Source organism: Colossoma macropomum, unplaced genomic scaffold (genome assembly GCF_904425465.1).
Source record: "Colossoma macropomum unplaced genomic scaffold, Colossoma_macropomum, whole genome shotgun sequence".
Lineage (NCBI taxonomy): Eukaryota > Metazoa > Chordata > Actinopteri > Characiformes > Serrasalmidae > Colossoma > Colossoma macropomum.
In genome coordinates, this window is record NW_023494791.1 from 48430200 (window position 1) to 48456186 (window position 25987).

Here is a 25987-nt window from a genome sequence, read left to right on the forward strand (position 1 = left end):
GTTTTTTTGTTGCATTACCTTGCTCTTGGGGGCGCTGTATGTGGTTTTGGAGAAGGACAGCAGCAGAGAGTTGATGAGCTGCTTCTCCTCCTCTTTGCGGCTCTTCCAGGAGCTGCTGGTGGAGCTCGGGGTGAAGGTGCCCTTCTTCAGGTCCTGATACAGACCCACCAACACGTCATGGGACTGCTACAGGACACCGAGAGGTTTGGTCATTGATTAATTGTTATTATTATTATTATTATTACTACACAATAAAATCAACATTACAACTATTTTCCCTTTATTTTTCAGTTCTTATACTTGCAACGTCAATCTTAAGTCTTCAATTTAGCAATTTTTCCTTTATTTAATATTCTTCAACACTTTATTTCATATTTGAAAACAGCCCAATAATTTAAACTGCACCAAGAAGTTACCATATGGATTATTGATCGTTGTTATTATTATAATCAAATAGAATCTATTTTAACATTTCTAAATCGACGCAGATGAATCCCCTTCAGACTGTTCCGTATCTTCTCCCTTCTTGGTACCTGGCTCTCGAAGCTCTCGGGCGCGTAGCGGGCGTGGCCCTCCTGCACCAGGAGGTCGGCCACACTGATGTCGCCCGTTTCCATGGAGACGTGGAGGTCAACACGCATGACCCCGTGCAGGATGGAGTAGAGGGAGACGATGAGTGACCGGCCGCTGACCAGAGTGATGAAGCGGTTCCTGGCTCTGCTGCTCCACTGATCTCCCAAAATCATGGACTGGGCCGATGGAGCCAAACCTGCTACAGCAAACTCCTGGGCCTGAACACACACACACACACACACACACACACACACACACACACACACACACACCTGTTTTATACATCATCAAAACATGGTTATACATGTGCCCCATACAGGACTGACCAAAGTCAGAGACCAGCCTTTCAATGATTTCATTTCCAGTGAAAACGATCATTACATTCATTTTTCATTGTCGTCGCTGTTCAAAGAAAAAACTGTATCTACCTGGTGGTAACTTTTCAAGAAAAGACAAAAAACGTACTTTACTTTTAATTTAAGATCATGTAAAAAGGATTAATTCTAATCCATTCTGGAGCGCATCTACAGGCCCTTCTCACATTTCCGCTTTCTTTCTTCTGGAAGTTCACGCTGCAGGTGACGCTGCTTCCGCTGAAGCGACTACAGCAGCAACAATGACGAGTTGAGTGTACAGCTCAGTCAAATATTAGAGCTTGAGGTAAAACCAGCCTCATCAGTTACAGTGATTTGAGCTGAGTGTTTACAAATACAAACAATAAACCGTCTACAGTGGAGTTACGGACCCTGACGACCCCACACACCCCCTGTTGGGATGTGCGCTTTCTGTGGTGGCTGAAGTGATACGAGCGGCTGTTTTTTGAGGTTAGTAACTGTAAGGAAATAGCGGAACTTGTTTTACCCAGCGGTTACACACTTCTGTATCTTGTGAAAAGGGCCTCCTGGTCCACTTATCATGAAGAAACATGCTTCTTGTTCTCAAATAGAAATATATTGTAATCAAAAACACAGAAAACCTCAGAGATGATACCTGAAAGGGTGGAGTCAGCAGGTCAGCAGGAAGCTCTCTCAGACGGTCACACGGCACCTGAGAGGTGTTCCCAAAGTCCACGAAAAACACCTGAACACACACATACACAGAGAAAGAAGCCGAATAAGTGTGTTTGTGTGTGTAGATACTGTAAATGTAAGTACCAACATGTAACAAGAACAGTAATCAATTGTTTTAACTCTCCTGAGACCCAGAAGGATAAGCGGATGAGAAACTCTAACCCTAAACCTTAAAATTAGTCTCGTTCTTTAAGTTTTAAATAAAAAAAGAAGTGTTTCTGTAAAAAGCACTGTACGTGGTCAGCAGTGTTTTGTGAGGATGTGTATCTACACCTCTTATCCTTGATTAGAATAAACGAACCTCGGTCTCGTCAGGAAGTATTAATGCGAATCGGCATTAGCTCAGTGCTAACAAACTACTAATATCCTATAGGGACGCTAGCAGAAGTTAGCATTATGGTTGAGGTGTTTTTTTCATGTTTCGACCTTTATGGTCTACATATAAAATGATATGACAGTGTGTGTGTGTGTGTGTGCGCGTGTGTGTCACCTCCACGTTGCTGCCCAGTATGTGCAGTATCTTGGCTCTGTAGTAGCTGGCGGGTTCAGTCTGTGTGTGAGTGTCGTAAAACGGAGCGAGACACAGCAAGTTCGGGTACAGAGACACAGGCACCGGCTGCAGCTCCCGCAGGTTAATCGCTGTGGTCAACTGCCTCTGTTTCTCCATACTGACCTCATCCGCCTGGAAACCCCAGAAATGACCCACCTCCACCACCTACTCACACACACACACACACACAAGCTTAAAAAACCTGCCAAACACGGCTGTGTAACAGGGTCCAAAATCATTTCTCAATACTGATTATTATTTTCCCCCATTTATTAGTATCATTATTATGACCCACAACGAGCTCAGAGTCTCTGTGAGTTCCACACTTTCTGCAGCTGCTTGAGCCACATTAGCCTGAAGCCAGAGGGAACAAAGACACTGCCGTTTTGTGGAGGGAGAGATGCTGACGGAGGTTAAAGGATGTTTATGGATGCTGTTAAAGATTATACACATGAAAATTTAAAGATTAAAGTAGCAGCAAACAACTATTTTCTTTGTAAAGACATAGTGAAGTAACGGCATCCTGAGCAGAGAATGAAGCCACACCCCTTCTGTGTGTGTAATCTGAGGTTCTCAGCGTTTTGTTTTCATAGCCGGTCCGGCCGTGTGTGCACGTTAGTCCCGCTCTGTAAAACGTTGGCCCTCCCCAGACAGTGACCACCCACACAGCACTGTGCGTGAACCACTTAAGGTGGAACAGGAACATTCGAAAAAGAGGCTGAGGAGCTTAGATGTAGTCCAGCTGCTGCACCTTTTATATATGTGGAATTTGTCTGTACAACGTCGTCAAAGGGTTTTATGGCCACAAAAATCTTAAAAAAAATAAATAAAAAGAAAAAAAAGCGATCTTTCGCCTCGACAGTGCGCGTCCACGAATTTGGGAGGCAGAGCTTCTGAAGAAGCACTGAAGGGAGGGGTCTGTTTGTTTTGCTGTATCAACAATCGTTCTCCAGAATTGTATAGAGCGCCATTTAAGAATTTATACGCTCCAGCAGCTGGTTCTGACCTCAGTGATGTTCACAATGAAGACCTGACTCGAGGGCAGCTTCTCTGGGTCAATGCTGCTGCTCAGAACTCCAACAGGATACACAGACTGACTCTGAAAATCCACATTCACCCTGAGAGAGAGGGAGAGACAGTGTGTACAAAAATAAAAAAAGTGGCAAACCTCCCTTTACCCCTTAGAATTAAACACTGTGCCTTTTAGACCAACACACACCGATCAGGCGTAACATTATGACCACCTCTCGTTTCTCTGATACTTTGTTAGCCCCCTTTTACCCTGTTCTTCAGTGGTCAGGACCCCCATGGACCCTCACAGAGCAGGTACTATTTGGGTGGTGGATCATTCTCAGCACTGACTGGTGATGGTGATGGAAAGGTGGTGGTGTGTTAGTGTGTGTTGTGCTGGTCTGAGTGGATCAGACACAGCACTGCTGCTGGAGTTTTTAAACACTGTGTCCACTCACTGTCCACTCTATTAGACACTCCTACCTTGTCAGTCCACCTTGTAGGTGTAAAGTCAGAGACGATAGCTCATCTGCTGCTGCACAGTTTGTATTGGTCATCCTCTAGTCCTTCATCAGTGGTCACAGGATGCTGCCCACAGGACGCTGCTGGCTGGATATTTTTGGTTGGTGGACTATTCTCAGTCCAGCAGTGACACTGAGGTGTTTAAAAACTCCAGCAGCACTGCTGTGTCTGATCCACTCAGACCAACGCAACACACACTAACACACCACCACCACGTCAGTGTTACTGCAGTGCTGAGAATGATCCACCACCCAAATAGTACCTGCTCTGTGAGGGTCCATGGGGGTCCTGACCACTGAAGAACAGGGTAACAGAGTATGCAGAGAAACAGATGGACTACAGTCTGTAACTGCAGAACTACAAAGTGCACCTATATAGTAAGTGGAGCTGATAAAATGGACATTGAGCATAGAAACAAGGAGGTGGTCAGAATGTTATGCCTGATCGGTGTATTTAGGAGGTATTATGGTAATGTTCTTTATTAATATCATCCAGCTTTTATCAAAATCTGACTCGACTCTGGTCCCCTGACCCTAACTGTCATTGTGCACTCTTGCAAAGGTTGCTTTAGTTGTACTTGCCTCTTTTTTTTTTGTTTGTTGGGCGTTTTCTATATTTTTATGTGACACTTGTTAAAATAACCCCTGTAAGTGAAAACTCACTTGGCTAACAGATCGATTATAAACCTGACAGACTGACGGAGTGAGTGTACCGCGCGTATTTGAGGTGTGAGATGGTCTTCCCCCCGGCCCGAGCCTCCACCTCCTCCGCTGGATGGACCTGCAGGTAGAGGGGAAGCCTCTGCTGGGCCAGGAGCAGAGACAGAGAAACTTCTGGAAGAACACCAGAACCCCTCAGCGACGAGCGGTAGAACTCCACATACGCCCTGAAACACACAATAACCGGCACACTCACACACACACTTCAGTAAACTGGATAAATTAAAGAGCCCATATCAAGGAAAAACAAACTTCTGGTAAAATGGACTGGTAAGTTGCAACTTCTCAAAACTTATCAATCCATTTCCCAGCCAACAGCGTCCAAACGCTGAAACTAAACTGCAAAAACAGCCGGTTCTGAATTCGCTGTTTTTGTGATGTCACGAAAACCAACAAAGTTCCGAATTACAACCCCATTTCCAAAAAAGTTGGGATGCCGTGCATAATGTGAATGAAAACAAAACGCAATGATGTGCAAATCATTTATAGCCTACAGTTATTTGAAAGTAGTACAAAGAAAATAGAGGTGCAAAAACTGAAAAATTTTATTGTTTTTTGAAAAATATATAACCATTTTGAATTTGATGGCAGCCACACATTCCAAAAAAGTTGGGACGGGGGCCTGTTTACCACTGTGTTTCATCACCTCTTCTTTTAACAACACTCTGTAAGCGTTTGGGAACTGAGGAGACACTGCTGTAGTTTAGGAAAATTAAATGTTTTCCATTCTTTCTTGATATAGGATTTCAGCTGCTCAATAGTTCTGGGTCCCTTTATTATATTTCTTGTTTCATAACTGTGCCAAATATTATCAGTGGTGACAGGTCTTGGCTGCAGGCAGGGCAGTTTAGCACCCAGACTCTTTTAATATGGAGCTATGCTGTTGTGATACATGCAGAATGTGGTTTAACATTGTCGTGCTGAAATAATCAAGGCCTTCCCTGAAAAAGACGTCGTCTGGATGGCAGCATATGTTGCCAAAACCTGTATATATTACTCAGCATTAATGGTGCCTTCACAGATGAGCACGTCACCCATGCCATGTGCACTAATGCCTCCCTATACTGACATGAATACTGGCTTTTGAACTGTGCACTGATAACAAGCTGAGTGGTCTTTAGCCTGGAGGACAGTGTCCATGATTTCCAAAAAGAATTTCAGATGGTGATTTGTCGGACCACAGGACACTTTTCCACTTCCTCTCAGTCCATTTTAAATGAGCTCAGGCCCAGAAAAAGTGGCGGCGTTTCTGGATCCTGTTTACATTTGGTTTCTTCTTTGCTTTTTTAGAGATTTAACTTGCATTTGTGGATGCAGTGATGAACTGTTTTCACAGACAGTGTTTTTCAGAAGTGTTTCTGAGCCCATGCAGTGATTTCCACTACAGAATCATGTCTGTTTTTAATGCAGTGCTGTCTGAGGGCCCAAAGATCACGGCCAGCAAATACTGGTTTTTGGCCTTGACCCTCACATACAGAGATTTCTCCAGATTCTCTGAATCTTTTAATGATATTATGTACCGTAGATGATGAAAAGCAGAAGTTCTTTGCTATTTTATGTTGAGGAACGTTCTTCTTGAATTGTTGCACTATTTGATGGTGCAGTCTTTCACAGAGTGGAGAACCCCTCCTCACCTTTACTTCTGAGAGACTCCGCCTCTCTGAGATGCTCTTTATACTCAATCATGTTACTGACCTGTTGCCAATTAACCCTCAGTTGTCTTTTAGCATTACACAACTTTATCAGTCTTCTGTTGTCTCCGTCCCAACTTTTTTGGAACGTGTTGTTGCCATTAATATTGATATATTGTGTTTGTACTATTTTCAAATAAATATTGAGTTTAAATGATTTGAACATCATTGCATTTTGCTTTCATTTACATTTTGCACAGCGTCCCAACTTTTTTGGAAATGGGGTTGTACCTTTTCAGCCTAGAGCAGTTTAGCTCTGTCCATTCAGGCTGTAGTTATAAGGAATGCTTTAGCACCAGACTGCTTTTTGAATAAGGACAGGGGCGAATCAGAACAGAGCACATTTACATATACTCGTCTTAAAGGCACAGTAACCAAAGCAGCCTGTTTGATTTAATTAAGGGATGAAGAGCGGCTGGAAAATTGTCATGTAAAAATTATTTTTGGCATATAAAAACAACAGAGTATACGGGTCCTTTACCCTTCATATCCCATTTCTCATTTTTACCCCTACCCCTTGTTTTCGACTGTTGCCCCTTGGGACACACAAAATGGAGGGGTAGGGCTAAGTGGTAGGGGCGAGGGGTGAAAGGCTTCACTTTAAGCTTTACTGAGAAATCCTGCTTTATAAATGAGCCCAAGAGCTGCTCCTGTCCACCTGAGTTTACCTGGAGCCATCGAAGGAGATGGACTTAACCTGCCCACACTGCCGGAAGAGGGACTGCAGCTGCTTATAGTAGAGGAACGCAAATGGAGGCAGGTTCCGCACCTGAGAGAGAGAGAGAGAGAGAGAGAGAGAGAGAGAGAGAGAGAGAGAGAGAGAAAGAAAGAAAGAAAGAAAGAAAGAAAGAAAGAAAGAAAGACAGTCAGACAGAGAGAGGAGAGATACAGAAAGAAACAGATAAAGAAAAACAGAACAGGTCAGAGAAAGATAAATAAATTAAAATAGAAAAAAAAAGAGAGGGAAGAGAAAGATAGAAAGAAAAAGACAGAGGAAGATAAATAGATAGAAAGAAAAAGAAGTGAAAAAAGAAAGAAACGAAGAATAAAAAGAAAAGAACAAAAAAAAGAGGAACACAGAAAGAAAGAACACATACAGAAAGAGGAAAAAAGGGCAGAGATGGACAGAAACAGAAAGAAAGAAAGAGAGAAAGAAAGAAAGAAAGAAAAAGAACAGTAGATCAGTGAACAGACACAGTAAAACAGACAGAGATAGAACAGTTGGAAAATGATGGAAAATGCCTGTAATGTTTATTATCAGTGGTAAAAACCTGGTGATGTCAGTATCGTTATTGTTTCATCACTCCGGCCAAAACAAAGCTATTAAAAGAGCTAATTTGTCTCTGAAATGGGTTTTGAACATATTCAGTGCACATATGAACGTGTTGTACCAGTACGGTGGTCCTGGGGTCGTTTCCGGCGAGATCTTTAGAGGCGAGCTCCTCATCTATCGCCCCCTGGATGAAGTAGTTTGGGTAGAAAGCTCCTGCGATCACCACCTGCGCAGAGGAACGTTAATTAGGGCTCTTCAGACACCAAACGTGACTACATTTGGACTAAGGGGGGTGGAAGAGCTGTGTACCTGCAGTATGAACTTCTGTTTGTGCAGGCTGGTGTAGTCTAATGGAGATGAACTCTCTGTGATGTCCATGTTGAACTGAGACACTCTCTTCTTCAAATCCTCAAACAGCTCAGCCACCTGTCTCACACACACACACACACACACACACACACACACACACACCTCTGAAATTTGTTTTAACCCTCTACTGCATGAATTACACAAACATGAGAACAATATCTTTTTTTAATTGCTGAAATAATGGAAATATTTGAAAAAAAATGATCTAAGTGAGGTATTTGGTAAATTGTTGCCATATGGCAACAATGTGCGATCATACCATAGCACTATAAAATCTAAAAAAAGCACCATAAAATCTAATTTCTTTAAAAACATCCTTTATAAAAACAAGAACAAACAAATCCAACTTATAGCTAATGAAATGTACAACCCAATGTTTACAAATATTGGAAATAAATACAATTTCAAGTGGTATTTGGAATGTATGGTAATAACATCACCATAATAAGAATCCATGGTCATGTGATGTCATGAAGTATTTGTCTTTTTAAAGTATTTGTCTTTTTAAAGTAAAAGACCTTTTTTTTTCCACAATTTAATAGGAAAAACACAGATTTTATGTCACTGCTTTTTAGTAAAACTGAGATGTAGTAATTGTTGTCATATGGAGACACTGTGCAATAGGGGGTTAAAAAAGTATATAATAAAAATTATATCATCACTGTCCAAAGAAAAACAAGCATATCCAAAATGGTAACTTTGCGAGAGGACAAAAACGCTCTTTACTTTCAACGTAAGTTCATGTAGAGATTTTATTTCAAGCAATTTTAGAGCATTTCTATTGGTCCATTCATCACGGAATTTTCACAAAATGCAAATAGGAGCCTCAGCGCTCAAATGATGTAGAAGGAAAAAAATGAACTGAAAATGACACAGAAGCCTCAACAACTAAATCTAATATCAGCTGTTTTAGAGTGTTCAGTGCGTCACTCTTCACCTTTATTACAGCTTCCAAGCGCATTTATTACAAAATAGTAACAGAGTAAACAGTAAAAGTAAACATAAATACAAGTTGTGCTACGTTCACATTACCAGGCTGAAGTGGCACAAAAAATCCGATCTTGTGCTCTAATGTGACTCAGATCTGATGTTTACATGCAAATCTGATCTTTTCACATCTGACCTGAGCCACTTTCATATGTGGTCCTAGATCGGATACGTATCTGATTTGTGGCCATGTGACCTTAATGTGATGCTCAGATCAGAATTCATGTGCTTTTTTTCCACTGCGCTGCGCCATCATTCAGCGATACCATGGCAGCAGCGCCGAACAGAAGTTAAAGCCTGTAAACGGTGGAAAAGCAGCTCATCTCAGCTTTTTCTCCTTCGTCTCGCTCTAATAATGAAGCTGAGAGCTGATCAGAGTTAATGATCTTCTCAGCGAAGCTCGTTCTGCTCGTTAGTTTGTGCTGATGATGATCGTGATTCATTCACGTGACGTTACTGAGTAGGATGAGCTCATGAGGGTCATTTCAGGACGCCGGTTCGTCACATTAATGACAGATCTGAATCACTTACCTAAACGAGTGTGAACCAACCTGTCAGAGAGATCGGATTTGAGCAGCAAGGCTTGTAATGTGAACATCACCTTAAAGTACCATGAATGTCTTAATTTCAATAAAGAAGCTGATATATTGTGATAGCTAGAACAAAGCTTGTGTCCAGATTTCTCCTGGATGCCTCCAAACATCACACGGACTGATTAAATTCCATCAGCAGCTTTAATTTAATGAAGTATTGATTAGAAAAAGCACATATCGAATGATAACTACAATGAATACTGGGCTTCTTCAAAGGTGATTTATCCACAGTTCTCCTGTGAGGAGAAAGGATGTTACTGGTATCACTGATGTTGGCATTAGTGCTGTGTTTTGTTTACTTTACATTTAACACACTTTTGTAATAAACAAATTCTCTGGGAAGCAGCTGGAAAAATCCTCAGAGCCGTCAGTGGAACTAACAATACTGAAAAGCTGTATTTGAAGAGGAGAACTACAGCTGTCACAGCGACAGTGCGCTAGCAGGGCTAAAGACTGGAAGACAGATCAAAGAGTCAAAATAGGAAAAGGTTAAAAAAAAAGGGCAAAAAGTGCAGCTTATAATTTATCACATTAACATATTATTAGGTTAGTAGCAAGTTGTGACTAATGAACCATTTTAGTGTATTCAGGACACTGAAATGATTATTTCACAAAAGCAGTGCAAAAAAATATATAATTTCTGAATATAAACCACTCTGCACATAAATAAATGTAATTTTCATTAAAATTTTAGTTCATTCTAGCAATCAAAAGTAGCCAAATTATCAAAAATCAAATCAATGAAATCAGATCATAAGTCAAATTCTACCACACTACAGTCCTATTGGGAAAAAAAGCAGAGAAAAAAAACAGACCAAGAATGATGTGCTTTTACTGTGGTGTTAATTGGTTAACTGTATTGGTTTTAAATGAGAAAACAAATATCAGATCATACTGTATTGGTAAATAAAAATAAATTGGTAAATTATATATATATATATATATATATATATATATATACATAATATATATATATAATATATATATATATATATATATATATATAGTCAACATAAACAGGACGATGGACGCTCTTTACCTCTCTGATCCGCTTAATCTGAATGCAGTTCTCTTTTCCCCACTCCAGCTCATCCTGGAACACACAAACACAAGAATGAACTGTGGAGCGTTCACACCTGTCAGAGTGAACCGGACTAAAGAGAAACGGTTCGACTGATTCACATCAAACAAGACAGGTGTGAAAGTCCCACTACACTGAGCTGAACAATCTGATCTAACATCAAAGACATGCCTGACTGAGAAAGACAGGTCAGAGTAGTGGTTTCACACTCTCACCTTTGGGTGCCTGAACTCTCCTTTCGCTCTGGAGGTGTACCAGGCCTGCACACACACACGCACACACACGCACACACACACAAAAGCATGTTATAAGAAGTCAGATGCACCAGAATGAATATTCTTCGGCAAAAAAACAAAGAAAAACAACAAAAAAGTCCACAATGTTGAAAAAATTAAAAAATCATATATATATATATATATATATATATATATATATATATATATATATATATATATATATATATACACACATACACAAAAATATGTATATATAATAATTAACAAAGTTACTATAATAAATGTAAACAAATAAATAAACCCCCAGTCGGGCGATCACGCCACACTACGCCAGTAAGAGTCACTGCTGTTCGAGACTCCTAACGCTGAATCCACCGACTTCTGTAACGTGTTTACGGTTTGGCAGCTCACAGTTCGGCTCCTGGTGCTCGTTATGTGACTCGAAACTTGTCTCTCCAAGTGAGCTGCCTACCGACAGCACTGTCAGTGCCTCCAGCAAACTCTCCACGACCTCTGACCTCACTCAACCGGTAAGAAAAAGCAAAAGATCAATTCAGTGCCATGCGCCTGTCACCCGGGCCCCGATGACTGACACAAGAGCCGGTAGGAAGGCGGGGCCAAACCCCAAGCAAGGACAACATGCCGTGAGGACGGTGAGGAGAGAAGGAGAACCACGAGGTACTTGTGGACGGTGCACGAGTCCTGAGCCTTGCCTCCTGGGCACCATCTCCAGTCCAACAGCGAGACCACTTTCCTTTGCTTCACATTCAACTCCGGTGGCTGGGCAGTGGAGCACAGGCGGTGGCAGGAAGGTCGGGCAACAAGCTCACTCCCTCTCTCAGGTCTGACGCTCATGCTGTCTTAATGAGAGCCAGCTGAGGCACCTTTAAAAAGAGCAGAAGAGAGAGGAGACAGACGAGCAGCAGCAGACTGAAGAGCTGGAAAGCTCAACTTTGAGAAAAGGACTGAAAAGTCCAGTAGCCACGGAAAAAAGGTCAACTGGTTTTGTTTGCATTTTTTGTTTGGCATGAAAATAGTTTGAAATGGCTGCTGCAGATGTTTCTCCTGCCTCCAGCGTCCCTCCTGTGCCTGGCGCAGCACACAGCGTCCTACAAATTCATTTTATTACAATAGTTCCTTTTCACAGTTTCAATTTCACAGCCTTTCAGGTTTATTTACATGCTCCCATTTCAAAGCGAGTGATTCTCAACACTGTTAAACGTGCTGGAGTGTGAATTTGTAAGCGCACCACATTTCAGCGCACATGGGCTGTGAAAGAGGTATGAAGAAACCAAGGCAGAACTTCGTTGAGTGAGGCACAGTTCACTGCCATTACGACAGACAGCCAGACGTCTCAAGTAGCTCTTCTCAGTAAAAGGCAACCGTCACTAGATTTATTTCACCAGACGTTTACATTTTCCTTTCTGTTTTGCAAACATTTTGCAAAAGAGAAACTTTTAAAATCAGTGCATTCTCTTCAGGAAAGACCTCTGGTTTGCACATCTTTCACAAAACGTGCCATTTTTAAAAAAAAAAATCTGAGGCTCAAATTTGAGTTACATTCTTGATACAAACCGAACCGTAACCCAGAAACAGACCTGAACCGAACTGTGGAAAGGGGGACGGTTATACCTCTAATACACGTACATAAAGAAATCATGAAAAGAGGAGCATTCAGACCTTGAAGGCGTTGACGAAGGCGATGCAGTCACTGGGAACGCCCTGAGCAAACGCCAGCTTACTCCTGCAAGAGCATCACACCGAGATACGTTACTACAACCTACACCTGTCTGGACGACTTACTCAGAGGAAATGTTCTGGGGGAAACTAAACTCACCTGTAACCGGCAAGCTGCTGCAGAGACGGCATCGCAAAGAAACTCTTCAGAGACAGAGATGCAGCTGAAAGAGAGAAATGGACCAAAATTATTTGGGAAAAAAGTGTGGTTCCATTGACTTACATTAAAAGTAAAGTATGTTTTTCCTTCTCCTGTAAAGTTCTTATTTTGGAGATACGAGGTTTTGATGCAACATCAACACAGTTTTGTCTTTACAGAGAAAACCACCTTTGTCATTTTAATATGCTACTTTATTTATTTGTACTTTTTTTCTCAGCAGTGTGCCACCCTAAAGAAACCTCTGGGTCTGACTGGCCACCCAAATCACAGCTACACGCCTTCTTCCGTTCCTTGTTAGCTATATTAGGTTCACAGCTCCGTGTCAAACGTCTTAGTTAAAGACGGTAAACTGGGTGACGTATTCGCTCTAATGCAGTCAGTGCGCTACCGATGATGAGGCACTCCTCCAGACAGCCGAACACGTTTCCGAGGACGATCATCTTCCCCAGGTGCAGATCCACCGGCAGGTGAGCAAGAACCTGACCCAGAAACGTCAACACGCCGTCAAAGCGCTTCTGAGAGCTGCTGCTCGCTGAGAGAGCACCCATCTGTACCCACACACACACACACACACACACACACACACACACACACCACTGCTTATATAATACACATGCAAAAGTTTAAAACACAAACACATCCTTTACAGAGACAAAATATTGCACATTTTAATACATGCTGTTCATTTACTGAGTTTAACTTAAATACATAAATCAAATCAAATTTATTTGTATAGCGCTTTTTACAACTGATGTTGTCACAAAGCAGCTTCACAGAAATCCGTTTAGAACAAAGTTTCAACATGAAATGTAAATCCTCCAGGTGAGCAAGCCAGGGGCGACAGTGGCAAGGAAAAACTCCCTCAGTTGAGGAAGAAACCTTGGGAGGAACCAAGGCTCACATGGGGGGACCCATCCTCCTCTGGTCAAACTACGTACAAAATTATTATTCTACTAATATTAATACTAATAGCAGTAATAGTTAGGAGACTTCAGTGTAGAGTGGGCAGCCAGTCCAAGGCAGGTGGCGGTGACTGGGTTGTGGGTAACTGGTCTGAAGCGGGTAGCCGGAGAGCTCTACAAACAATCATCCAGCAGTGTCCGGCCGGACAGGTGAGCAGCACATATGTGCTGAACTTTTGCACAGGCCACAGTTTAGGTTTTATTTGTTCCCCCGATACGTTAAATCCAGAAAATAAACAGTAACTGTGCATTAAAGGGCCCATATCCTCATTTTTTATTGCATTTTATTTTTTTTAGATTCATGCATGACATTTGTGCCGTTCTATGTACCAAAAACATAATTTATTTCTTAATTCATTTCTGCATCACAGCCCAGCCTCTCTTTATCCGAGTCATTCTATGGAAACGTCCATTTTTGTGTCCCTAGCGTTTACAGATACATTACACTTAAACATGTTAAGGGTTACAATTTATTCAAATTTTAAAATAATACAATAGGTTATTTTAACAATTACACCTTCCTGAGCCGTCAATTTAGCAATACTGGTTTATAAATTAACTATCTAGAATTCCCAGCACCACAGAAGAGCTCGTCTTCACAGTCATGTGTAAAGGCTCAGGCCGTATTTTAAAGAAGAAAAAAAAACACAAAAAAACACGTTTTTCTGCAATTTTAACTACAATAATCTATACATGACTATGGAATATATAAATTAAATAACAAAGAAAACAAATATTATAAAATATCCAATGAAAGTTGTCCCCAGGAGTCGTGTCACTGGTGTTACTGCGTAACAAAAAATCTCTTATTTTGAAATAAAAGTCACACTGATGACGTCACTCGACTTCCTTTTACCTGTTTTCTGAGGATCTATGAAGAAAAGCACATGGTGAGTCCACTGTGTCTTTCAGTTATCAGAGATTTTCTCATTTAGCTCATGATTTCATATGAAGCTTTTAGCTGAAGTCACTGGTGTGACCGACTTTATTCTGAGGTCATTGTGAAAAAACAGAATACAAATAGATTAAATTCCATATTTTAGTGGATATTCCATGATTGACATCATGTGGTTTGATGCTCTGTAGCAGGTATTTTGTAAAATGTATTTTTCTTTAAAATGTCTCTGGTGTTCCTTTATTATGTGTAACACCAATGAGGATCAGTAACACCAGTGACTCCTAAATGAGCTCTGTTCTGATTGGCTACACTGTATTGCACCTCACTGATAAAGCAGCCCAGGCTGAAACACTCCTTATAACTTCAGCATGAATGGGTGGGGCTAAACTGCTGTAGTCTGGATGGGCGGGGCTCATCCATCTGAACAATGTCTTGATTTTAAATAATTATATTAATTTAAAACCGGCTGTTTTTGCAGGTTATTTTTGCGGTATGTGGACTGTAGAGACTGGAGAGTGAACAGTATGTATTAAACTGCCACAATAAACTCTTAAATTATTTAATTTAAAAAAGCAAATCAGGTTAATTTAAGATAATCCTGACGGCATAAACACAGAAAATAACACACAGGAGCAGATAAGACGACCACGTACATTAAAGCATAAGAAAATTTTTAAAAATGAAATAAAAGTATTCTCAGGAAGTTGACCCCTGACCTCTTTGAGCTGCAGGATGGTCCTCTCGATGTCGCTGAGGTTCGGGGGGGTGAGGGCGGTGGACAGCAGTGAGCGAGGGTCACCCATGTCCAGCAGCTTCACCTTCAGAACGATACTGGCCAACGGAGAACACTGAGAGAGAAAGAAATCAACCAGGATCGATTCTGATTCCGATTTAGTTTGATTATTTTAGTCTGATTCAGAGTAAATCCAGATCTCTCACCAGCATCTCCGGCACGGAGTAATCCGGAATCTCTTTATTCCAGAAATCTCTGGTTACCAAACGATAACAGAACCCCTTAGAAACTCTACCAGCACGACCTGAGAGAGAGAGGGAGAGGGAGAGAGAGAGAAGGATAGAGAGAGAAAGAAAGATAGATAGATAGAAACAGACAAACAGCCAGAAAGAGAGAGAGAGAGAAAGATGGCGAGAGAGAGGAGAAAGAAAGAGATAAAACGAAGATAGAAAAAGATAAATAGACAGAAAAGGACAGAGAGAGAACGACAAATAGATCCAGATAGATAAAAAGAAAGAAAATGAGAAGAGAAAGATAGATAGAAAGAAAGAACAAGAGAGAGGGTGAACAAAAAATTAAAGAGACAAAGAGAAAGGAAAAAAGAAAAAGATCACAGAATGACAAAGAAATGAATAAAAAGAAGGGAGAAAGAAAAACAGCAAAAGAGGAACAGACAGAAAGACAGAAACAAAGAAGACAGAAATGGACAAAAAGAAAGAAAAAAAAGAAAGGAAAAAGAAGAGAGACAGAAAAAAGTGAAAGAAAGAGTGAAAGAGAAAAGAAAAGAAAGAGTGAAAGAAAGAACAGTGGATCAGTGAGCTTACTTATACATGAACAGTCAGACTAACAGACTTAAATCAGCTTTAATAGAATTAAATTATGAAGTAGTTCTAAAATGACTTCATTAATGTAATGAAATGATGAATTATTCGTTCTGCACCTCGGCGCTGGTTGCAGTTGGTTTTGGATGCCCAGGTGAGACGGAGAGACTGGTAGTTCGTCTCTTTATCACAGACCAGGTGACGCGCCAAACAGAAATCAATCACTGTTACACACACACACACGCACACACACGCACACACACGCACACGCACACACGCACACACACGCACACGCACACAGTTTAAACTGTGGTTTCCATAATTACACTAAAAATCTTTATTTTCATTCTTTTAAAATATCTACACCGACCGGCCACTTCACTAAAACCACCTCCTTTTAAAACACTGTGTCCACTCACTGTCCACTCTATTAGACACTCCTACCTTGTCAGTCCACCTTGTAGATGTAAAGTCAGAGACGATAGCTCATCTGCTGCTGCACACACACTAACACACAACCACCACGTCAGTGTCACTGCAGTGCTGAGAATGATCCACCACCCAAATAGTACCTGCTCTGTGAGGGTCCATGGGGGTCCTGACCACTGAAGAACAGGGTAACAAAGTATGCAGGAGTCTGTAGAACTACAGAGTGAAACTATATGGTCAGTGGAGCTGATTGGATGGACAGTGAGTGTAGAAACAAGGAGGTGGACTTAATGCAGTGGCCAGTCAGTGTTTAACTCTGCTTATAACACACCGTATTTAACGTCCGGCACTGTGACTGAGCTCTCTGCAATATTAGTGGACAGGATGACCTGTAAACAAACACACAGTCTGTCAGAAGTCTGGACTTTTCACTTCTTTTAGTTTTACTATGTTACTAAGGGAATTTCCAAAAAAGTTTTGTTTTTTGTTTAGTACTGTAGATATTTAAACATGGATTAAGTGAAACCGATGCAAAGAACTGCTCTTATGAAGCATCAAAAGCTATTCGAGTGCTAACAGCGCCCCCTTGTGGAGAATCATCAGCTTACTAAACAAGAATGAGTTAGTTACAAACAATTTTAATGAAGTGCTTTGCAAAAAAATTTTGCACTAGATCAATTTCCATGCAGAAAAGAAAGACAGAAAACCAAAGGAACAAGAGGAACAGAGACAGAGTGTCAGTTACCTTCCTGTATCCAGGCACGGGAACCAAGAAGACTCCGTTTTGCTCCTCCAGAGTCACTGTGGAGTGCAGCGGGTAAACCTGCAGCCTACAGACAGAAAAACACAGGCCCTGCCCCAACTGGGAAAAGCACAGACCTCATCCCAACTGGAAAAAACACAGGCCTCATCCCAACTGGGAAAAACACAGGCCTCATCCCAATTGGGAAAAGCACAGACCTCATCCCAACTGGGAAAAGCACAGACCTCATCCCAATTCAGAAAAGCACAGGCCTCATCCCAACTGGGAAAAACACAGGCCTCATCCCAATTCGGAAAAAACACAGGCCTCGTCCCAATTCAGAGGTGAAATTTCCCCCGTTGTGGGACTAATAAGGGTCACTTAACAGACCTTGTCCCGATTCGGAAAAAAACAGACCTCGTCTAGATTCGGAAAAACATGGGCCTCGTCCCAATTAAAAAAAAAACAAAAAAAACACAGGCCTCGTCCCGATTCGGAAGAACGCAGCGGGCTCAGCTTCAGCTGAAATTTCAAACTGCATGGAGCTGTTAAACAACGTGAAACAGAGCTGCTGATGTGGTTTCTGACATTAAAACGGACTAAAGCCTGTTAGCTTAACTAAAACAGAAGCAGCCCTGAAGCCTGAATTCTGTCTGTACATCAGTCTGTATTTACAGTGAGTCATACAGTCAGAAACCACATCATCAAGTCTATTAGAGACACTGAACAGCTCCACACAGTTTGATGTGTGTGATGATTTAAATATGCTGTTAGCACCATGCTAACTGATGTACATAAGCTTGTTAGCTACCTTAGCCTTGTGGCTCCAGTACATTTGCGTGTGCTCACCTTTTGCGGACGAGTTTGGAGAGAGCCTCCTGCATGTAGTGAATCTCCGCCAGTCCGGGCAGAAACACCAGCACGCTGCCCCTCTCCGGCAGGGACGGCCCCCCACCCTGCTCCGCACGACTGGAACACAAACAATTCTCAATCTGTAATCTGTAATAATCAAATACTCATGCAAACATGTATTCATGTTGTAAGCTGTGCAGATTCAGTAGTTCTTTTACAGTATCCTGTGGTGGACAGTAACGAAGTAAATGTAATTCATTACTGTACTTAAGTAGTTTTTTCGTGTATCTGTACTTTACTGAAGTTTTTCCATTTTGGGTGACTTTTTACTTTCACTCACCTACATTTCAAAGTCAAATATCTCACTTTTTACTCCACCACATTATGAGAAATCTGTCGTTCCTTTTGGTTTATGTGTGTATAAAAACATAACATGTCAAAACGAAAGAAGCGCAAAGCAAAAAAACACCAATCAGGGCACAGCGGTCACTTAGTTTTGAGCTTTGTTTTGATCATACCAACTCAGTGGGACTTTGTGTAAACAGACCACAATATAGAAATATGTACACATATGCAGTTGTGACTGACGTGTCTTTTTTCTGAATTTATACAAACATTAAACTAGCCTAAAATTAGTTTAGGCTAGTTTATGTTTATGAACAGAGACCTACAGATGCAGTTTAGTAAAGGAAACTCATTTGTGAATCTGAGTTTAAAGTTTTTATTAAACTTAAACTTGTAACTAAGTTGAAATAAATCTTAAACTGAAACTTTGCTTGTTTGTAAAAAGTGATTTCAGAGCCACTCAGTTCTACCTGATGGAAACTGTTTGCCTTCAGTGTTTTGTGCTTATGATAATTTTAATAGACATCAGCGTCACTAATTAATAACATTCTATTAAAAGACTGGTTTACCAAGAGAGACACTGGAGTATTTTCACCTAAAATGAGTTAATGAAGTGAGTCTTGTTACAAAAATGATAACAGGACATTAAAGTCATAATTAATCTTTTAGTACTTTCACTTTTGATACTTACATTACATTTGAAGGCAACTACTTTTGTACTTTTACTCAAGTGGAGGTCTAAAAGGAGGATCTACTTTCAGTGGAGTAATATTTTACCTTGGGTATCTCTGCTTTAACTCAAGTACATGGTTTGTGCACTTCGTCCACCACTGATCATAAATGAGGTGCTACAATTAAAAACAGCTTCTCTTAAAGCGCAGTAGACTGTGATTTAGAACACATTAGATTACAATATCAGTATCAGGAGAGAGAAAGTGGCACTGCGTCGCCTCCAGGTGTGACCGTAAACTCTGACCTCTGATCTTTGGCCTCCATCTCATCAAAGCTCTGGATGAGGCTGACGGCAACGTTATACATCTCTACAGTAATGTAGGGGTCGTCAGGGTGAGGGGGGTCCACCTGAAATACATACACACACAGTGCATCAGCCTCATTGAGGTCAATAAGTTACATCACAATATCTACATTTAGAGTCAGTTATTCATTCAACCTAATGAGAAACTGTAGAACAGACTCAGTTTATATCACAATATCTACATTTAGAGTCGGTTATTCATTCAGCCTAATGAGAAACTGTAGAACAGACTCAGTTTATATCACAATACCTACATTTAGAGTCGGTTATTCATTCAGCCTAATGAGAAACTGTAGAACAGACTCAGTTTATATCACAATACCTACATTCAGAGTCGGTTATTCATTCAGCCTAATGAGAAACTGTAGAACAGACTCAGTTTATATCACAATACCTACATTTAGAGTCGGTTATTCATTCAACCTAATGAGAAACTGTAGAACAGATTCAGTTTATATCTGTAGAACAGACTCAGTTTATATCACAATACCTACATTTACCTACATTTTTTACTGGCGCTCTTTAAAGCTTCAACTTCTCAAAAGTAGCTATGAAAGAACACATTTGGGGGCAGAACTTGCTTCCCCTAGCCTCTCTCTCTCTATGGCGGTGGTCTTAAGACATGCCCACTCACTCTGAAGGGCAGGATGTTCCTGAGGTTGTCCAGATAAAACTCCTCCACAGCGTACGGCGCTCCCTCCACCTCAAACACGTACGCTGGGTTCATTTGAGAACGCACAGGCGTTCCGAAATATTCCGCAAACTCCGCACAGTTTATTGTAGCGGACATCAGGATTACCTAGAGAGAGAGAGAGAGAGAGAGAGAGAGAGAGAGAGAGAGAGAGAGAGAGAGAGAGAGAGAGAGAGAGAGAGAGAGAATGTTTTCTTTAGCTGTTTTATAAAAAATTGACATTTTTTGTTTTGCCTCTTCAATTTATTTAAAACGTACTTTTGTGCTTACTAATCGTATCTTCCTTTTTTATTACAACTCACTCATTTCTTAGTTTGCTGTTTTTCTAAGTGTGTTATAGAAATAAAATTCCTATAATTGTTTTAACTAGAGAGTGATCAATTCTCTGCTTCAACCTAGCAGTGAATTAATTTTAATATACAAAAGAAAGGTGAGGTAATGTCATAGCCCCAAACTAACACACTAACCGTGAGGTGTGTGTGTGTGTGTGTGTGTGTATGTATATGGTGTGTGTTTTCCACTATAAGTGCGCTGGACTGTTTGGGTGCCACTACATCCCAGCTATTATGAAGCCGGGGCTGGCTGCTTGATTGACGCTGCACTGCAGCTGTAGGGCTGCCTGGACCTGCAGTGTTCGGCTGCATGAGCAGCGCTACACCGCAGCTACGAGGCCTCTTGGGTCGGCCGCCTGGGTGACGCTGCATTGCGGCTATGAGGCTGCTGGACTGGTGGTGTTTGGCTGCAGGAAAATGCTGCCCCTTCGTGGCGAAGGACATCTTCAGCCTTCGAGGCTTCCCGGGCCTTCCTGTGTGATGTACTGTAGTTGTGGTGTGAGACCTCCCCCGCCGCTAAGGGTCTTTCCAGGCTAGCTAAGTGACTCTATACTGTGCTCAGTGAAATTCCCTCCGCTAGCTGTGGGAACCGTGGAGTGTGTGTGTGTGTGTGTGTGTGTGTGTTCTGTGTTCTGTATTGTTGATTATGTATTGACTGTAAAGCGTCCTTGAGCATGGAAAGGCGCTATATAAATAAAAGTGATGATGATGATGAAGCTGTGTGACAAATCACAAGCAACTTAAATTGCTTCAGTCTGTTGAATGTATCGTTTGATACCCGTCTGGACTGAATCAACAGCCTCGTCCAGAACGAAAAACATGCTGTACTGTTATATAAATATAATATGCTGGATGTACCTTGATGTAGCGTGAGTTGGACTGCAGTAGCTTTCTCACCACCAACAGCAGAAAGTCCAGTTCCTCAGTCCTCTCATGTACCTGAAACAGGAATTATTTCTGTAATCAATCAGCCTTTTATATCATATCGCCCCCTACACTTCCTGTAGTGTATTACAGTCTGTCAGAATGCATTACCTCATCTATAAAGATGTGTGTGAACTCATTCAGGCTTTTTGCTCGCACCAGTTTCTGCAGCAGAACTCCGGTGGTCATGTAGATCAGCCGAGTGTGTTCTGTCGCCATCTTCTCCAAACCGACCTACAAGTAATCAAGCTTGTTTAAAGAAAATGAGGCAGACTGTGATTATATATATATGTGACATAAAAAACACCTTGTGTATGACATCTTTTTATACATTACTATACACTGTTATTAAACATTTCCAATTCAATTTTTTTAATACTTCCCAGTTTTAAATGTTTATAGCGATAAAGATAAAAGATGTGAAAGGCAAGGACAGAGGAGGGCAGTATGGCAAAAAATGTAATATCTTGACACTTCAATAAGTTTTCACAATACACCATGTCACTATATTTTTTTCTGATATGTATTAAGTCAAAAATTAAATTAAAATGTGTGCCATATTAAAAATATATTATCAAAAACTATGAATCAAATTATTTGTTTTGTACATTTAACATAATGCTTGGTTCTAAATCCAGTTAAACATGACTGACATAAATAAGCATATTGTGATAAACTGTGAGGCTGTAATTTATCATGATAATGATAAATATTGTCATATTGTCCAGCTCTAGGAGAGAATATGGGGTACATGACATTCCAAATTTACAACATTGCATTAACTTGTATTATGTCACTGACTGCTTTTAATTGCCAAATATTTACAAAAAAGAAACCCAAATTTAAAAAATATGAACCAAATCTGAATATACCTTTATCTTTAACTAACATAAGATTTACCCTTTATTTGTAACTCAGACAAAACATCGTTGCATCTGAAACCAATTTTTTTGGACCAAAAACTTTGCCATTTTCACTCTTTTGCCAAAAAAGCTGAAAGTCATTTTCGACACCTTTCAAAGTCCGAAATTCGGGTGTATTATCACCTGATACCCCACCAGGCTGCCCAGTGTGCACTTGCGCTCACGTGCGACCCAGCGGGCGATGCTGGACGCTCCGATCTTTCTCGGCTGAGTGACCACCAGGTTACAGTGGGCGTTCTTCTCACTGTAATAATCCAGAATGAACTGAGGGAGCTGTGTTGTTTTCCCGCTGCCTGTCGCTCCGCGGATTATCACCACTGAGTTATTCTCGATCAGAGAGATCAGCTGGACACAAACACAGTCAGTTAAGCAAGTAAACAGTCAGTGGAACACCAGGATAATTAAGGCTGAGACAGACACACTGTGAACAGAGAAGCATTTGACTTTTCTACTGGCAACAACACCACAAGTTTGTATTCCTACATAATTAATATGCATAATAAAATGGAACAAGGACTCGGGTCAAGTCTGTTCGCGCACCGGTGCTCCGAAATCAAATATTCTGGTGGCATTTTAACACATTTTTGCTCACACCCTACACTACTGTAGAACAACTGCACTGATACGCTCAGTTCTCCAGCATTGAGAGTGTATGTTTAATATCAAAAGAGCACAATGTGAAGTTTTCAGTGCTTTAAAAATCATATCCACTGTTTTCAAATGTAAAAATCACCCAAGAGTGAGACGTCCTCACAATGACTAAACATTCAACTAAAAGTAAGAATGAAAACACAGTTTCTGAAGGTGTTCGGTGAGTTTACACCAGTCGTCAGCAACATGTGGCTCTTTTACTGCCCTGTTGAGTCTCCACAGCTGAATCAGATTAGTAGGTAAAAATAAAATAATCCTCCTTTACAGTAAAATAAAGCTCTGCTGATCGTTCAACACAGTTTAACAATAAATGGCCTTAAACTCTGGAGTTAATGTAGAACTGCTGATTCACCCTTTAACCCTGAAGATCAGCGCAGACTGCTGGTCAGACAACAGTCTCGCCGAGCTAGTAGCTAAAGAAACGACAAAGAGACAGATTTAAGATGGACATCGATAATTTGGAGATGAATGGGCTTATTTGCATTTATAATCACTCCAGCTGGTTTCCTGTTATGTTTAATCTGCAACGAGAAACTGAAACCCTAAAAAGTCGTGATGCTTAAGTCAGTTTCTCATTCGCCAACTTCTTGCTCAATTTTTCCCGTTCCACCTTAAATGGTGCAGCAGTTAAATTCTGGCGCATCAGGTACCATTTAAGGTGGAACGTGAAAATTCAAACAAGAAGCTGGCGAATGAGAAGCGACTTCAGCCTTGTAAAAAGTCAAACGTTGAGAGTTTTACAAGAAACTGTTCTACTTTTGCGGAAAAGTTTCCTGCTGGAGATGCGAGAAAAGCAGCTACAGCTAAGCTAAAGCTTAAAAGTGCATTGCAAGTCTGCATTTCTGTTTATATCATATTGTTTGCCTATATTAGAACATCAGGACATACTGAGACATATTTACAGCCAAGATGGTAAAACGTTACTTCAATAAAATGGACATGAAATATTGTGGCTCCCAGGGTGGTTTGATTTTTGTTGAAAGAACAAAACGGCATTTGGGTTGCGACCCCTCGTATCCCCTGTATAGCTCACAGGGAGTGTAAAACCAGGACTGGAGTTCAGGACCATGGACTGGAGCGCGTAAGGTTTAACACTTAAGCTAGATGTCCTTTATACATTACATGTGCTGCATTTGTGTGTTTATCTGTACTGTCTCTGATAAATAAACAAAATAACAGATTATAAAAAGAGAATAAATTCTGCTTATTGATTTCATGTTATTGATAAATCAGTAAGTGATCCCAGACTCAGTATAACAAAACCCTCAGTGAAAGAGTATGCCGTGTGTGTGTGTGTGTGTGCATGTATTCACCTCCTGTCTGTTTTTGGTGATGGGGAGGGCTGGATATTTGTAGCTGGCCAGAGGAGGAGGAGGAGGAGAGGTCCCTGGACCTAGAGATCAAAGGTCAAATCAAGCACAGTCCCAGTGAGCATATGATGAATGTTTGATGAGGGGCAGTATGGTGGCTCCGCCCACATTTTAACTGCGGTGACCTTCACAAGGAAGAAACTGTTAAAGCTATTTACAAAATGGAAATTTACAAAACCGGCATAATTAAACACAAGCTTATTATACTTTAACCCTCTGGGGTCCGTCGACCCGCCTGCGCATCAAATTCTCTGTGTCTGTATCTTTGTGATGATCCAGCTCAGAAATCCAGTTCAAACACTTCCTGAATCTGTAGAGTCGCCCTTTCCATTCCATCTTATCACGAGATCATACGAGACTCACATCCGGAGTTATGAGCCTATGAAGAGGGGCTGAGATACACGTCATCTGCCTCTCACCGTGTGGAGCTGGTGGATTGGTGTGTCCGTCTACATTCTGTGTGAAACTGACCAATGGACACTCAGGAAATCACTAAGGACTGACCATCACGCTGGAAGCCCTTCGTTCTTCATTCAGTCCACATCGGAGACTCATGTGAAACGGCGTGCAGAGAGTTTACAGCTGCTGAAGCTGCTGCAGCGGTTTCTCATCATACAGAGAGCTGAGACTGTTCTATATAATTCGATATGAAACATAAGAGTATCGAGTCGAATCATAGAGGAAATGCCCTTGGACCCCAGAGGGTTAATTAAACTATTAATAAAATGAAAGCTAGCAGTGAAAATGTGCTTGATAATGATAATAAAAACAAAAGACATTTTCAAAAACAGGAAAATTAAATCAAAACTATAATGTTCACTGCAAAACGAACTAAAACAAAACAGAATTACTGAGTGTGAAGGAAAGTTCACTAAACTAAAACTACTACTTTTCAGAAAATACAAACAAAACTATTATAAACTACTATGCTAATGTACTATTAAGTCTAACTAAAACTAAAATTAAAATCCAAAATGAAAAACTAACAAAAAAATTATTAAGGAAAATATCAAATCAACAATAACTGTGGGCAAACCAAGTCAGCTTTGTGTTTGGTGAGAGAACTGCTTATGTAAGTGTGACCCAAGATTAGGACCACCTATATTACAAAGAAGAAGGAGAATTTTGGTGAAGTACATGGGACGTTTATTAGACGCTGGAATGTTATTCACAGGTCGTACTAGGGCCCATCCCATTTCTTATTTTTACCCCTACCCCTTGTTTTCAAGTGTTGCCCCTTGGAACTGAGTTACAGGGTAGTGGTTGAAATCTTCCCTCTGAAATGGGACCCTCAAATAAAAAGAGCATCACTTCATTAACAGCTACCAGCGCTGCTCTGTAGGCGACGCTGCCAGTCTGCAGTGACAGCAGAGGAGGGTAAAGTTCAGCTCCTCACTGCTGGGCTTTAGTTACATTTAGGGCATCATATGATCTTCAAAGAGGGGGGCAATTATTTATTATCACCCACCTCTAATTCTTCAGTGATATGAAGCTGAAGTCAGATATTTGCAGATTCTTGTTTGAATTTTCCCGTTCCACCTTAAATGTGCAGCAGTTACATTCTGGCGCTTCAGGCGTCAGAACTGCAGGACTATTTACATTAGCAAACTATTATTTTTTTGTTATGCTTGTTGTGAAGAAAACAACCAAAATACACTGAAACGACATTAAACTAAGATAATAAGATGCTTATTGTAATTTTTTAA

At 40.9% G+C, this 25987-nt stretch overlaps 1 protein-coding gene across 1 annotated transcript in view; it reads right to left on the bottom strand.

Moving 5' to 3' along the window:
• The window catches only part of tdrd9 (tudor domain containing 9), a 35146-nt gene that overhangs the window by 6201 nt on the left and 2958 nt on the right, over nucleotides 1-25987 (bottom strand). The window contains exons 3-29 of the mRNA XM_036575326.1: nucleotides 24225-24304; nucleotides 22384-22605; nucleotides 21449-21571; nucleotides 21272-21352; nucleotides 20025-20189; nucleotides 19885-19890; nucleotides 19331-19434; nucleotides 18007-18126; nucleotides 17161-17245; nucleotides 16747-16804; nucleotides 16106-16210; nucleotides 15372-15469; nucleotides 15149-15280; nucleotides 12961-13120; nucleotides 12513-12576; nucleotides 12356-12419; nucleotides 10655-10699; nucleotides 10398-10451; nucleotides 7719-7835; nucleotides 7528-7635; nucleotides 6805-6905; nucleotides 4439-4612; nucleotides 3200-3311; nucleotides 2134-2358; nucleotides 1564-1653; nucleotides 534-791; nucleotides 19-186 (exon numbers count right to left, since the gene is read on the bottom strand). Coding sequence (XP_036431219.1) covers nucleotides 19-186; nucleotides 534-791; nucleotides 1564-1653; nucleotides 2134-2358; nucleotides 3200-3311; nucleotides 4439-4612; nucleotides 6805-6905; nucleotides 7528-7635; nucleotides 7719-7835; nucleotides 10398-10451; nucleotides 10655-10699; nucleotides 12356-12419; nucleotides 12513-12576; nucleotides 12961-13120; nucleotides 15149-15280; nucleotides 15372-15469; nucleotides 16106-16210; nucleotides 16747-16804; nucleotides 17161-17245; nucleotides 18007-18126; nucleotides 19331-19434; nucleotides 19885-19890; nucleotides 20025-20189; nucleotides 21272-21352; nucleotides 21449-21571; nucleotides 22384-22605; nucleotides 24225-24304 — 3119 coding nt within the window. The remainder of the gene's footprint in view (nucleotides 1-18; nucleotides 187-533; nucleotides 792-1563; nucleotides 1654-2133; nucleotides 2359-3199; nucleotides 3312-4438; nucleotides 4613-6804; nucleotides 6906-7527; nucleotides 7636-7718; nucleotides 7836-10397; nucleotides 10452-10654; nucleotides 10700-12355; nucleotides 12420-12512; nucleotides 12577-12960; nucleotides 13121-15148; nucleotides 15281-15371; nucleotides 15470-16105; nucleotides 16211-16746; nucleotides 16805-17160; nucleotides 17246-18006; nucleotides 18127-19330; nucleotides 19435-19884; nucleotides 19891-20024; nucleotides 20190-21271; nucleotides 21353-21448; nucleotides 21572-22383; nucleotides 22606-24224; nucleotides 24305-25987) is intronic.